General features: G+C 36.8%; 1 protein-coding gene across 3 annotated transcripts in view; it reads right to left on the bottom strand.

Annotated features, from left to right (window-relative positions):
* Positions 1–15,871, bottom strand: part of UNC5D (unc-5 netrin receptor D) — a gene marked incomplete at both ends in the record, with an annotated part of 663,802 nt that overhangs the window by 21,954 nt on the left and 625,977 nt on the right. For all 3 annotated transcript variants that reach the window (XM_080710801.1, XM_080710802.1, XM_080710803.1), the window contains 2 exons: positions 6,668–6,832; positions 14,740–14,889. In XM_080710801.1, the coding sequence (XP_080566927.1) occupies positions 6,668–6,832; positions 14,740–14,889 (315 nt within the window). The remainder of the gene's footprint in view (positions 1–6,667; positions 6,833–14,739; positions 14,890–15,871) is intronic.

Raw genomic sequence — 15,871 nt, 5'->3', positions numbered from 1 at the left:
TTTTTAGAACATTTTTTTATTAAGGAATCTGGTTTATATAGAGATATAAATTTTTAATTATTGACAATGCTTTTTTCAGTAATTATTGAGCACAGTTATATTTTCAGGGCTATGGTTTAGAAACACAATGCTTTCCCTCAACATTTCCAAAAAGAGATCTCAGGATATTTTTTGTGTGTGGTACTGGGGATGGAACCCGGGAACATTCTACTTCTGAGCTATACCTCTAGCCCTATTTTTTATTATTTATTTTGAAACAGAGTCTCACTGAGTTGCAAAGCACCTAAGTAGCTGAAGCTGTCCATGAACCTGGATCCTCCTGTCTCATCCTTCCAAATGCTGGGATTATAAGCATGTGCCACCATGCTCGGCTTCAGATGACTGAGTGAATGTATGCCATTTTCAATATGATCCACATAAAACCACAAAAAGCAGCTATATGGTCAAATACATTGATAAGTGCAACATATTTTATCTTCCTCTTAGAAACTCAAAGTACATATTATATTAAATGGATTCTATTTACTATTTTAGTTCTATTACTTGATATTATAGAACAGTGCTCATTAAATTTTGGCAGTTAGCATGATCTAATAGCAAAGCATGGTTTGGAGAATCAGAAAGATCTTACTTTGGATTAAGAGTCTAGAACTGGGTGTGGTGGTGCACGCTTTTAATCCCAGCACTTGGGAGGCTGAGAGCAGAGGATCACGGTTCGGATACTCTTAGCTATTTGGTGAGGCCCTCCGCAACTTAGTGAGCTCCTGTTTCAAAATAAAGAATAAAAAATAGGGCGTAGCTCAGAGGTCAAATGCCTCTGGGTTTCATCCCCACACCTGAAAAAAAAAATTAAAAAGTCCCTAGGCGTGTGACTTTGGGGGCTATACAACTTTACTTAGTCTAGACTTCTTTTTATTGTGTGTGGTACTAGGATTCCTGGAAGCCCTTCTACCTCCGGGCTATACTCCCAGACCTATTTTATATTTTTATTTAGAAACAGCATCTCTTAAGCTAGCGCAGCTGGCTTTGAACCTACAGGATCCTCCTGTCTCTGCCTCGCAAGTGTGCATCACCACGCCTGGGTAGTCTAGAATTCTTAATCAGTCCTTTCTCAATTTTTCTAAACTGTACAGAGGGTTTGAAACTGTGGTAAAAGTCACCCATGCAGTTTGTAATATAGCTGGAGTTAGAATTCTGACATATTAATAACTATCCTCAACTCACTGCTTCAAGACTATTATAAAACACACAGAGCAGGGTGGTTAAGAAAACTTCTCTATGAATGATGATGGAACTATGTTCCAGGAACTCATAATATAAAAGGCCTCGTGGAAGAAGCATCCAAGTTGGCCTTGAAGGATTGTAAGTATCTACTGAGTAGAAATTGGGTGGATAGGTATTAATCTAAGCAGAGTGGAAAATTTGGTTTTGATATATTGGATGGATATAAAATAAATAAACTCAGTTTCTTATTGCACAAAATAGGTTACAATATATATATTTTTATCATGGCTTGTAAAACTTCCTTTAGCCTTTAAAATGCAGGTAAATTAGAAAAATATTCCATATATATCTTCTGACTTGATAAGAATATGGTAGAAATGAGGGGGTAGAAAAGAGGGAAGAAGAGAGAGAAAGAGATTGAGATTGATTGATTGATTGATTGATTCTGTGTAAATTAACATGGTAGCTGTCATTGGAAAATGTCATGTTAACCTGAGAAAGGTTGGCATGAAACTGAAAACACAAAAGTCTAGAGCAAAGAATGGAGAGATATTGAACTGGCTTCTGGAAACCCTCATGGCACCTGTGAATTGTCAACTTAGTTTTGTCTTTACTGTTGGCAGAAGAGATTGCATTAATGAGTAAGACCTTTGATAAAGGCTGGAGAAAGTGGTCTTATTTAAAGGTAAATAGGAAGGCCAAGCCGGGCATGATGGCACATGATGCAATCCCAGCATTCCAGAGGTGGAGACCAGAGGATAGAGTTTCACTGATAGCCTCTGCTATTTAGGGAGCCCCTTAACAACTCAGTGAGACCCTGTTTAAAGAATAAAAAATAAGGGTCTGGGGTGTCGCTCAGGGATATAATGCTTCTAGGTTCTATCCCCAGGACCGAAAAATAAATAAATAAATAAATAAATAAATAAATAAATAAATAAATGTAAATACTATATTAAATGCAACTGAATCTATAAACTAGTATTTTTTTCTATTTACTACGCTTTAATAAGTGGGCCCCATTTTCCCCTTAAACCTTCCAAATTTAAATATTTTCTATACACAAGGATGACACTTTATGTAATATTTATGATGCATTCTAAGAGACATCTGGGCAAAGTAATAAAAATCCTGTAGACAGATCACACTTTCTCATTGTTTAAATTAAATATGCAGAGGAACAGTAGATATTTTTTGCTCTGCATATTTGAGATAAGCAGCTGCTACCTGGTTAGCTTAGGGAGTTGTAAATCAATGAAATATTCCAAATATTCTATTTTATAATAGACAAATTATCCCCCAACTTCTACCACTTTTGGAGAAAAGATAAGAGAATTACTTGAAGGGAAAAATGTGATATGCAAGATTCCCATTTAAGTCACTTCTACCAAAAAGGAAAAAGGTTTTCAAATATACCAACAAGGAATGATGAAATAAATTACTTGGGGATTACTCGCTTCTCCTCATAAAATCTGTTTTGTTTCAGCCTACAATTTTTAGATGGGTGATATCATTATTTGATAGAATATCAATTGTCAATAATTACTAGGTATTTTATCAGACTTAATTTAAGGGGAACTAATTCATTTTGTGGCTGGATAGAGTTTCAATTGGAAATAATCATTAGGTAATTCACCAGGGCTTAATTTATGGGGGTACTCTACCTACTTTTAAATATCAACATAATACTGGCCACTTCTAAAAGCAAAGAGATATATTTTCTTGGGTTACTAAAGTAATTTTTAAAATTTTGAGGTAATGTGAAGAATGGTATTATTTGGAAAAACCATTTAGATAAAAGGTATGAAGCTATATGATAGATGTAATGCTCAATAGAAAAACCTACAGACCCTCAGTCAGGATGATAATTGCTTAACTTAGACATTTAAAATCATTATTTTATATACACAGATATGTATACATATACATATACATCCTCTTATTCATTAATTTTTAAATAGAGTGTCACAACTGCCTTGCATGGTAGCACATGATTATAATCCCCATGCTTGGGAGGCAGAGACAGGAGAATATTGCAGGTTAGAAGCCACCCTTGCTGGCTTAAGAGACCCTGTTTCCAAACAAAAATATACAATTAGGTCTGGGAGTGTAGCCCAGAGGTAGAGAAGGGTTTCCAGGAACCCCAGTACCACCAAAAATAAATAAGTAAATAAATAAATAAATAAATATAAAAATAGAGTGTCACAAAATTTATTTAAGAAAGATGAGGGATTGTATCCCTAAGCCTAAATAGACAGTGGCATTTTTGGAAAGGGACATATATTTAAAAAGAAAAAATGAGGACATCTACTGAAAGCTTCAAAAGTTTTAGTTTGCTATTGTTGTTACTGATCTTAATACTTAAACCCAAAAGACCAGTGTACAAAAACACCTAAATGTGTCTTTTTCAGCCTGGTGACCATGAAAATAGGATGCCCCTAAACACTGCTCTGTGGTCCCTAACTCACTAATTGATGTAGACCCAGGTCTAGAATGTGCTCTTCCTTCTCCTTAGGTGATCACAGTTTCTCAAAAAAATTTCTGTATCTTCTTTATTGCTTGAATCATTTATAAGTGTAAAATCATTCTAAGAGAAAAGAGGATAGTTTTAGTTCTCTAGCAGTATCACACAGACATATGCTTTTCCTAGGAGTCAGGATATCCAGTGGCAGACAGATCTACATGTAGAATATTTGTTCTAATGTTGAAGATCTACAGAACAAACACTGGTTCTAGATGGTCATACAAGTGATCATTTCTCATCCTTTCTTCTTTTGGAAAACCACTTCCCAGTTTTCATATTACTCCTTTTTATCTGGTCAAAGACAAAATGGCTGTTGCTGGGGTATCTGGTGCTAGTGTCTGTGTTCCCAAAAGGAAGGCCCAGATTATAAACAAGACCCACAGTGAAGGTGGGTAAATTAGACCGTCTTTTTGGAGGTCCTGAAATGAGAATGCTCAATGTGGTTCCCCCTCATTTTGTTAAATGAATGACCTTGGACCAGGCGGTGGATCTCTTTGAGATTTTTATATTATGCAAAGTTGTGTTAGTGATAAAAACATGTAATGCACAGGAAAGTGATGGTTATATGACAAATGTGAAAGAAATAAAAGAGGGCCTAAAATGTAGTGTCTTTCAAAAGTTATTTTCTTCTATAATGGAAAATGTTAACAAATTAGAATTGTCTAAGAAATACAATTTATTTCAGAGAGATGGAGATGCATGAGGTCAAATTTCTGTAGTAATATTTGAAACAATTAATAAAGTCATCCTTGGTAGTATCAAAAGAGCTAATAAAAATTTAAAATTCGGTCGCCTACATAATGGATAACTGAAGCCCAGCCAATGAATATCTTAAGTATTATGCTGATACTTGTCTCCCATAATCAAGAGGCACTATGATGTCATCTTCAAGGCATTTCAAAGTGACTATAAACTGTGAAGCATTAGAAAAGGAATCAGAGAGTAAAGGATAGGATTGTGTTTATTAATGAATTTTCCTTCCACAAACGTCAAGCATTTATTTAAGTGAGCATCAAAAGCATCAATATTCACCAACCCAATTATATTGCTCTCATATAAATATCCTACAAGAGCAAAGTTGGTCCCAAATATCAAGGTGCCTTAAAAAACAAAAACTTTAAACCTAGAATTCTTTTGTTGACCAGTTAGTAGACATTTAAGGCAATTCGGATCAAAGGTATTTTTATGTTCTTTCAGTAGTTGCTTCTGAATACCAGCTCTTTTGGGACTTCCCTTTTGTTTTTATTTTAAAACATTCCTACAGTTTCTACTTTATTTTAAAATGTATTGTGTTAAATATGCCAGGACTGTTCAAGAAAGAAACTCTAAAAATACCCTATTTCAGGTTTCTGAATCTACTTGCCCCATCAAAACTCCTTTAGTGCAAAATGCTAACTGGCAGTAATGAATGCAAATACTGTGTAAACATGTCAGTGAAGACAGCTATCAATTTTAAGGCACAGTACTTTGGAAAGCCATCTACTGCTCAGAAAAACTCTTTGGAGAGTTGTTAATACTAATTTTGCATAAAAAATGAATTGACATGAGAATGGAGAGAAGCATTAATGATTTATTGCTACAAATACAAAAAACTTGAAATTGAGTTGTATGTATATAAACATGTAAGGGCTCCTGCTGTGCCAAAGTTAAAATTAATATTTATATATTGATAAATATGTATATTTGTATATATATATATATAATTATAGGTGAACAGTGTGAAATATATGTTTTCCTACACTAGCCAGGAATTACCTTAAAACTGCTAAACAAAAGCATCATACCTCTCTTCTACCCTTTCCCTGAAATAATCATTAATAAAGAATTGCTGTTGCCTACTTTACTAAAGTTCAAGTACAAAGCAAGGGAATCATTCAGTGGATCAGTTCAAATCAGAGCTCTGGTCAAATATGGTGCCTATGTGAACTTTCCCAAGGAATTCTGACTCACATTTTAACTCTGCCCTTCAAGAATGACTTATCCAGATAAGGTCCTCTGTCTCGTTGTATTTATATTTCCTTACCTTGTAAAATGAGATTAAATCTTCCCTGTCCTTTTTATACTGTTCTCTGTCTTCCTAGATATCCATACAGGGGTTGGTATCTGGGGGAGAGGGTTCCAGGACAACCACCGGTACCAAAATCTGAGGATGCTCCAGTCACATAATATTTGCATATAACCTTTGTGCATCTTATGATTATTTATAATACATAATACAGCCTAAATGGTTGTTAAACTACATCATTTAGGAAACAGTGAAAGGAAGAAAAAAGTCTGTGCATTTTTAGTAAGATGCAATGTTTTATCCAAAATATTCAATGCATAGTTGGTTGAAGTTGTGAATTCAGAACCTAAGGATTTAGGGAACCAATTGTATTATCCTACTGCTAAGTCTAGGTTTAGTAGAAATGCGGATGTATAGAACGCTGAGCCTGGAGGACATGAGATATTGTTAAGGTATCTCTTAACAATAAAGATCCAATGCCCCAAGTATGCAATACATATGATGCAACTGGCTTCTGAAATTCTAGACAGAACTATTTGTAAAGCAGCCCAGTGTTGACCTTGGCCCTTCTTATGGTATGAATCCCAAAGTGGACCACCTGGATTCAGCCTATAAAGCATCTCAGCTGGTCTCCATAACCTACTGCAGACTTTGACATTGCTCATGGTTTTGTGCATGAAGAGCCAGTACCAATTTCTTCCTCAAGCTTCTTCCACAGAACCTAAGAGGTTGAATTTCCTTGACCAGTTCTATCCTAATCCTGAGAAAATTTGTTTTCCCTTATAATAACAAATATGTATTGTTTTACCTTTTGCAGTTCTATCAGAACCTGAGTATCATGTTGTGATAGGCACACTGCTATTATTCTTATTGTTCTTTAGATAGGAAAGAAAAGGACCTGGAGCTCCGGGACTCACCTCTAAGATAGATGTTTGTACTTGGAGGATCTGTTCATGGCCTTTGAGCTGCCGAATGCAGATTTTGCAGGACAGCTGGGTGGTGGTAGGCGTGTAGCGCTCCAAGGAAAAGGCACAGTGCAGAGGCTGCCGGTTACTGCACCACACGCGGGAGAACGGAACTTCCTGCGAGGAAGATGGGGGAAAAGAAGGGGTGTCTGGTGTTTGGAGCCCAGCTGAGATGAACAAAGTGCAGGAGACACTTGATAGCAATAGTTACGATGATGATGATGATGATGATGATGATGATGATGATGGTGATGATGATGATGGTGATGATGATGATGGTGATGATGATGATGCCAGCAGAGATAATTGCCTGAACAAGTTTGGTGGAATTATTGTAGAAATAATATTCCAGCATATGCCAAGCAGTACAAAGTAATTAATGTCAATTCAAATTGATAACATTTGAATTCCAAAAACATGCTTAAGAGCTCAGATTTCACTTAATGACACATACAATTAGAAAGATTCCCATCAAAAAATTAATCATCGCTGGGCGTGGTGGCGCACATGGTGGTCCTCGCTTGGAAGGCAGAGACAGGAGGATCGCGCAGGTTCGAAGCCAGCCACGCGCGCTGGCTTAGGAGACCCTGTTTCCAAATAAAAAATGTAAAAATTGGTCTGGGAGTGTAGCTCTGAGGTAGAAGGGCTTCCAGGAACCCCAGTACCACAAAAAAAATTTAAAAAATTATTCATCATTTTTTTCCATTAAAGATTATTTTTTTAGTTTCCCCTTTTTACCTAAACCTGGAGTAGGATGAGATCTTCTCATTTAAGTGAAATGAGCAACCAGAATTGAATCCCTTTACCACAAACTCATGCAGAATACATACTATTGCCAATGAACCTAAGAAAAAAATTAATACCTACTGCAAAATTTCACATATACACACACATTAGACATAAACATTTTGAGCCGCCCCAGTGGTGTGATCAGGTTTGCCACCTTTTCATTTGTTCAACTCATTCCCTCCACAATTGTATATAAAGTCCAGACACTATGCTAGGTAAACAATAAGAAATAATAACAGCCGGACATGTTGGCGCACACTTGTAATCCCTGCGCTTGGGAGGCAGAGACAGGGTGATCGCGTAGGTTCGAAGTCAGCCACGCTGGCTTAAGAGATCCTGTTTCCAAATAAAAAACATATAAAAATAGATGTCTGGGAGTATAGTCCAGAGGTAGAGGGGTTTCCAGGAACCCCAGTACCACCAAAATAAAAAAATAAGAAAAAATAATAACAAATTAGGCATGGTCCCCACTCTCAAGAAACTTATATACAATTGAGTGGGAAAAGTAATTAATAAATGAGAAGGGAAATTATTCTTTTCCCTAATACTAACCAGCACATACCACCAATTAGACTGTGCTCAGACTTAGGATTTTATACTATGTCCTTGATATATTTTCATGAACTAAAATGTCTCTCCTTCTACTCAAATGTGGGTGGGGCTTTTGGAAATGACTGTGCACTTCCTATCTCCTAGGAATCCACATTATCACTGTTTCTTCTGTTTCTAATCTCACTAATTTGCTTATCAGTTGCTAAAAATATATTTATGCAATACTAAAACTGAAATGTGGCAAAACATGTATAAAGCCTGAAATCCTGGGACTCTGAAGTATGAATGGTGATGAAAATTTTCTATGTTATAAGGCCATGATTAAAACTCTGTTCACATTGAGGAACTATGAATTATCTTGTTATTTCCTGAGCTCTAATGTGCACTCTTGTTTATATAAACTTGTTTTCTCATTTTCTCTTTGAAAAGGCTCATAAATTCCGATTTGGGATATTTCCTGGGGGGGAGTACTAAGGAAAATAGATTTTAGATTGCTGTATTAACAACTGAAGAACCAGCTTTTGGGAGCACAATAAAAAATCAAATGTTCACCTTTGCTATGCATCTCAGCAATGCATATAACAATTTTGTGAGTTTTTTTCTTTATTTTGTTCTTTTTGTTTGTTTTGAAATCTAAACCAAAGAAAAGACATTGGACCTTTGTCTCAAGAAGTAGAAAAAAGGATTCAGAGGTCTCCAAATGTAACACTTGGTGGCATTTCAGTGACTTTATTCCTGTGCAAGCAATTGGCCAGCATTATGCAACACTGTCCTGGGTATTCTCAGTTCTCTACTATGTAGCAGGGCAGAAGCCCAAGAATGACATGGTATAGATTCCCTTGCTACCAGTGAGTTTGCATCTCCCCCCTAAATCTAGCACAAATGCCTCTCACCGGCAGATGGAAATGCGAACTCTCACGAATGTGGTGAGAGACATTTGTGCTAGACTTGGGGAAAAGAGGTGCCATCACTTCACCTCTACCATCAGCAAGTGGCAAAAGTCTTTAGCAGGGGCCTCTGGACATTCCCCTGAATTCACTGGTTTCAGTGTTGCTGGGGTTTCCTGAAATTTCTGAACTTTTTGCTTTCCTATTACTGGAGGCTTTCTCTAACCTTGACTCCTTGGGCTTTTAACAATGTTTTGTTAGTAATAAATCCCTGGATGAAAAGTTTCCTTGGTTGAAATATCTCCAAAGCTTTCTGTTTTCGTGAACCAAACAATTCTCTAATGAAATTCCAGTGGATGTGAATAAGTTCTTACAGTGGATATGAAGACTGAAAGGAGGCAGCAGTGGGTTTTAAGGGAAGCTTTCATTTAGGGGACATGCTCAACAACAAGACACCACAGGTCCATGGAATGGTATCACTTTTCCAATTACAGGACAGAACATCTTACACAAGATTCTTCTTTTTCCTTCCTGCTATCAAATGCTATAGTAGAGGGCACTTCTGATTAGTACAGCTTCCCAATAACCCTTATAGAAATTCATTTTCCCAAAGCACTTTTCACTTTTACCATGATGTATACTCACAGTTATGTGGCTTCTCCTTGTCAGCTAACCTGTCTCTTTCCCTGCTTCTCCTCCTGAAATTTTGTCCATTTTGTTATCCATGGGTAACTCCTACTCCATATCAGAAACTCCTACTTTTCTCTCTGTCTACTCAATTCTCTAATATTCCATATGTTTGCATATGCCCAGTTGTCATCTCTGTCCAGGGCTCTGATAACTATATCTCTCTTTATCATCAATTCCTGGTATTTTACTGCTGAGAACTCAAAAAATTTTATATGGCTTTTATATCTTTGGCAACTTTAACTCTTGAAAACAGGTAATCACTGCCTCTCCCCCACTGTCTTTCTTCTACAAGTTTTCTATCTCCACTAATCTTCATTTTAGCTAATTGCAGTAACCTGCTCACCTTCCTTCCTGTTTCCAGTCTCTCCTAGAAGGGGCAAATGAGAGACCTGGGATTTGATAGAAGAGGGAAGCAGAATGCACTGTCTTGGTATTCATTAGGGGATAGTGTTGTAGTCTCTCTTTGTAGTCTCTCTCTTACCACTCTCATGGGTGGGACATATGGATGTATCTAGACAGTCAAGGAACTTTGCATTCACTCCATAATTTGTTTGCTTGTGGGAATTTCAACGGTCCCCAGTGCCTGCTATTTTAAACTTGGTCTCCTGCCTCGCCTTTCAGGGCATCTATGATCTGTTTGTTGTCTCTATGATCTATGCTCACTCTCTCTAGTCTCATTCTTCTTAGTTCTCAATGTGAAATGTACTCTTCTTAGCTGTGAAATGTACTCCCATGTCAATACATTTTTGTGCACTTACTTTGCACCATCTCCTTCAATGAAAGTAACTACAGCAGAGAGTTCTGAGGTGAATAGGCATTTTAGTTCATCAAGACGATTCTTGTTTTCTAAAACTAAAATTTAAGTCATTACAGTATAATGCAAGTACTTGGACCTCAAGGATTGAGAGAGTACCAATTTCAAGGTCCAGCTTTTAAGAAAAGCTATATTTTCTACAGTGATTTTGAATCCTTGTTAATTCTTACCTTAAAAATGGCACTGACCAATTACTTAATTACTTAAGTGTCTTCTAGGTTATTAATTGCTAAGTTATTTATAAGTTTCTCTTGAAAACACTGCAAGAATGGCAAAAGAGTAATAGCTTTCCTTGTAGAAAGACATGAGCATAAACACACAGACACATACCCTCTCTCTGTGGCTCTGTGCACAACCAAAACATTTAAAAGTGTGATTTTAAGGCAGTATCAAAGGAATATTTTTTATTGTTGACTTGAGCAGCAGTTGCCAATAATACTCAACAAAATATTTAAAAATAATAGAATCAGAAGTGATATCATTAGTGTGTTTTTAGGGTGATGATCTTTGCTTTCATTTAGAAAAATAAAGACAAAAATCCCAAAACAACCAATATGCAAACTAAGCTGAGAGAAATTATGAGGCAAGTAATATAGAAGATAAAGTACAGCAAAGTTATGGGTGTTTAAAGAATTCTGGAAATGTTTTCATTTTGATTCCTATTATAATTAGGTTCCTAGCAGATGGAATGAATGTAAATCATCTCCTAGCAGGAGACAGACACTGAGTTCTCCAAGATTCATAGTATGCTGAAAGACAGCTGCTTTTATCCTAGGAATTTGATAACCAACTTTGTGTTATGCTGGGTTTAACACAATAAATAAATAAATTAATAAATAAACAAAATGAATAAATAATTGACTAAATGCAGCTTCCTTCTTTATCCCCACACCAGGAAGGAATAAAGGAAAGCATGATTGAAAAGTTCCCAGGTCCCAGTGACCTAGTGAGAGCAGAGCTATCTACCTCCCAGAGGTGGGCTGCTGGTTCTGTGCAGACACGGGGAGGGGTGGGCAAGAGTATAGCCCTAACTGTGGGAGAGTCTCAAAGCCTGAAAAGAAAGCAGGGGATAATGAGTTATTTTGGGATACTGGCATAGTAGGCCCCAGTTTTTCTTTGAACCAAGGTCAGTGAGCACTGCTGTACCCTAGTCTCTGAGGAAGTCATGTTCTCTTCCCTTTCACCCATTGTACCTAGCTACATAATGTTGTGGCACAGCATTGTGCAAGCTTCATTTCTCTAGAAGCTAAACCAACAAGATTAAAAGTTCACACAGTCCATTGAAAGATGGGCCCTTGACACATGGCTCATGACATAAACCAAAAGTACATTTTTCTAAAACATTTCATGTGCATTTTGTCAGTGTCTGGTAAGCAAATGATCTATGCATTTTTACCTCCCAGGCCTGTACTTTTAGTTGGAATTTTGCATTTCCCAGGAAAGGTATTGAGAAATAGTAGAGTTTGGGCTTTTTTTTTTTTTTTTTTTTTTGCAATATGTTGTTCTTGATTGAGGTTAAAAGAAAGAAAAGAAGACAATAGTGGTATCAAAGGTTTTACATGCACTGAGTTGGGAAATGGCAGAAAGATTTACTGGTTGAAGGACAAATCTATACATAATGTTAGGAATAGCATGACTATTCTGTGTCAACTATCTCTCTCTGGGATAACAAGAAAAGGCTCCCATTAGTTCCTAACCACTAAACCTCAATAAAAACCCATTTCCAGTTATACATGTGAGGCTTGTCAACACACATGATGCTCTATATGAGGTTCAAGCAGGCTAAACACAAACTTTCCCAAAGTGCTTATGCCTAATATCCAGTGCCAACACAGCATAGCCATTATGCCAAGAACAGTGACTATTGCACCAGCTGAACCCAGGGATTTCAGTAATGATGGGCAGGGGTGGTGACAATAAGGGAGGAACAGAGAAGAAAGCCATTTGGGATAAGAAAAATAATGTGGAAATGAAAAGAATTTCAAATTATGCTCAATTACAAAGGGCAAATATTTATACATGTTTACAACCTCCTTGTGATACAACCCATGTGAACAGTAGAGCTTGTTAGGTTTCCTAGGCAGTGCCCTCTGCTCTGGCTGGCTTTACTGTGTCCTCTGAGGTCAGCAGGCACTTACCTACCTAAGCCTCTTTTGGCTGCAGCTTTCTTTGGGTATCCTTTGTTTTAGAATTATTGTTTAAGTGCTGCTGCAAGATAATGGTACTTTTATCTGATTTATTATCATCAAGCATTAAACTTAATAGTTACTTTGGACTGAGTCACTCATAATAGATGCAGTAAAATGAGGCCCTTTAATCTATAAAGATTAATACAAAGAAATTTGCATGACTGTTAGGATGTGTTTTAACAATACTCTACAGTTCAATTTTGAACTTTGAATACTACTTACTGGAAAACCATGACACCTAGGTCTTACATGTCATAAAATATATGTATTCACAGAAAACTTGTCTCTATAGGAAATCTGCAGAATGTGCCAAACCAAAACAACAATAACAACAACAACAACAACAACAACAACAACAACAACAGGAAAACCATTCAGGCCATGAATGATTCAGGTTCATGTTATTCTGAATATACTGAAACTGTACAAGAAGTGATAGTTACCAAGGTAGTGAGAAGGCTGAAAGGTATATTGAAAAATACAGCCCTGTTCAGTTTGACATTTTCACATTTTAGCAGCTGGAAGAACTGGTGGGAAATTCAATATTTTTCTAACTGCCATGGTATAGTCAACAGTTCCTCTTTGTCAACAATATTTTCACAAGCTGTATACCTGTGCACTCTTTTGTTTTTTAAACAATGAACAGTGATTTCCCTTAAATGACATAATTTTGTTCCTCTTTAAGGCTGAGTAAAATTCCATTAGAGAACGTTATGATATTATGATGATATTAGTCTGTCACAAACAGTAACAAATTGGATGTACTCCCTAATATGCAGAAGCTAGAGAGAAAAGGGGCCATAGGAGAAACTCTAGACAAAGAAGAACCTAGAGATGAGCATATATGGTTCTAGGATAACCTCAGCTACTTAGTGAGGCCCTTTGCAACTCAGTGAGACCCTGTTTCAAAATAAAGAATATAAAATAGGGCTGGGGGTGTAGCTCAGGAATAGAATGCCCCTGGGTTACATCTCCAGTACTGAAAAAACAAGGTGACCTGAGGGGTATGGGAGAGAAGAGGGAAATTTTCTAATGTACATGCTGCACACTCACAAACATATCAGAGTCAATCAGTAAGCCAAACATGAGAAGAAGGGAGGGGAAGGAAATGGGGTAGGAATTGGGAAAGGGCTAAATAAGTGATGTATGGATGTATGCCTCTTCCATCTTGTACCCAATTGAGATATATGACCACAATGTACCTACAGCTAAAAAAAAGTTTAAAAAAGACTATTGAAAGGGTACAAAGGAAAGTTAAAAAAAAACCCATAGGAATTTGCATGTTATGCATTTGGTCTTGAAAATATCCTGAGATTCCAGATCAATGTGAGCCTACCAGAAGTGTTTTCAGGGTTAAGGAAATGTCCTGTCACTTGAAGCTCAGATGAATCTGGTTTCAGAAGCCACGGTTTATGAAGACAATTTTTATCACTGGGAACATTCTTAGGTTTCTGTGGCAGTATCATAAGTTGGTAAGAACTCTTTTCATGATAAGCCTGTACTCAACATTCCTACAAATAATCCAGAGATTAAGTCATCCTGCAATGTTAAAAATAGCTTCTCTATTGAGAGACATGTGGACACTAATATATAAATACCTTTCTATATTATAAAAGAACTATAAAGAGGCATCATCCTGATTTGCTTTTCATTTGTAATTTCTCCTTATTGTGCCCACTTAGATATAAAGGACAGTATTTCTTATTTCTAGGTAGCCTCAGCCCTCTGTGACTCAAAATCTCTGTAATTAACTTCATTCAGTACTGAATAATATTAAAACAATGTCTGGCAACAACTGAGTTTAATCAAAACAATAAAACTCACTAACCTTGCTCTTAGCTTGTTAAATTGTCATCTTTAACCTATGCTTAGAGGCAGTGCAGACAGGAGAGAGGAGAAATGCCACGTTATCTGACAGACGGGTGTGCACCTTTTTTGCCACCTGTTAGCAACCTGCAAATGTGTGACAACACCTCTGTGGCAGTTTAGAGAGGACATCCCACTTTAAAGAAGGGGGAACATCAAGAGCCCGCTCACCGGGCTTGTGACAGCCTTGCTGTGGAGAGCACAACTGTTTCTGCAGGAAGCCCACTTGGCCAGTACCTGGCATGCAGTGAATGGTTTAATTCTCCAGAGGAATGGAGGGATATCCAAAACAGAGATCTGGAGACTGAAGGTATTCCCTTTGAAATGTAGCAGCTTCGGTTCTTCCAGTAGCTGCCCACCTTGATGCTTCTCATCTGAGACCACTTCCTATGGAAGAGGAAAATAAAAAAAAAGAAATGACAGTGTAGTCCCCATCCTTTCTTACACATCCTCTTTAGTGGACATGGTGCTCACTATCATTTATCTCCCAGTACTGGGCTAACAGCATGATAGACAAACACTCCTTTACATCACCCTGTCCCTAACAAAGTTCAGGAGGTAGGATTAGAAGGTGCTGAATAATAAAAACTTGGCCAGCAAGAGACAATTGTTCTATATTATTTGCATTGCATAGCTTTAAAACACAGTGTTTTAAAGACCTCCCTGAACTCCACGCAACTTATAATACTGTTCCATTCCAGTGACTGGATGGATTTCATTCTGATATGGCCATAATTGAGGGATTTATTTATATTTAGGCTGCTGTATCATCTTATTTCACAAGAAAGGCAGACACATCCCTCTCTGCTTTGCTTTAATTATTTTCCCTGAACACAGGCATTATCTGATACTTATTTAGGTTTGGCTGAAAATAAAGGTTCCAGTGTACATGTTTATTTGTAGTAACATTCATGAAAGTTATTACACCAAAAGGCCAAGAAAAAATAACTTGTTTTATCAGGCTAGCATTAGTTCAGTAAAAAGAATTAAAATTTCTGAGGTAATGAGTTCTGTATCTTTCACTGAGAAGTCTTTATAATTATATTTAATGTAAATACAACCTGCACACGAGTAAACACTTGACTAGTTCTATATTTTCAATACTTAGACATTTGCAGGAAAGGTGACAGGACAAATTAAATAATACAAGTGTGTCTTCTGTAAAATACTAAAAAATACTCTAGAAGTAACACATTCAGTGTGAATGGAGATCAGAGATTTTCCTAAATCCATTTGTAAATCATCACTAATTGACTCACATTTCTCTTGCAAAGCTGGGAGAAATACAAAATCAGAAATTCTTTATGCCCTATAATGTTTCTGTAAGTAAGGAAAATATGTTTATAAATATAATAACACTTGCATTTTG

Source organism: Muscardinus avellanarius (assembly GCF_963383645.1).
Source record: "Muscardinus avellanarius genome assembly, chromosome: 14".
NCBI lineage: Eukaryota > Metazoa > Chordata > Mammalia > Rodentia > Gliridae > Muscardinus > Muscardinus avellanarius.
This window is presented reverse-complemented; position numbering and strand designations above follow the sequence as displayed.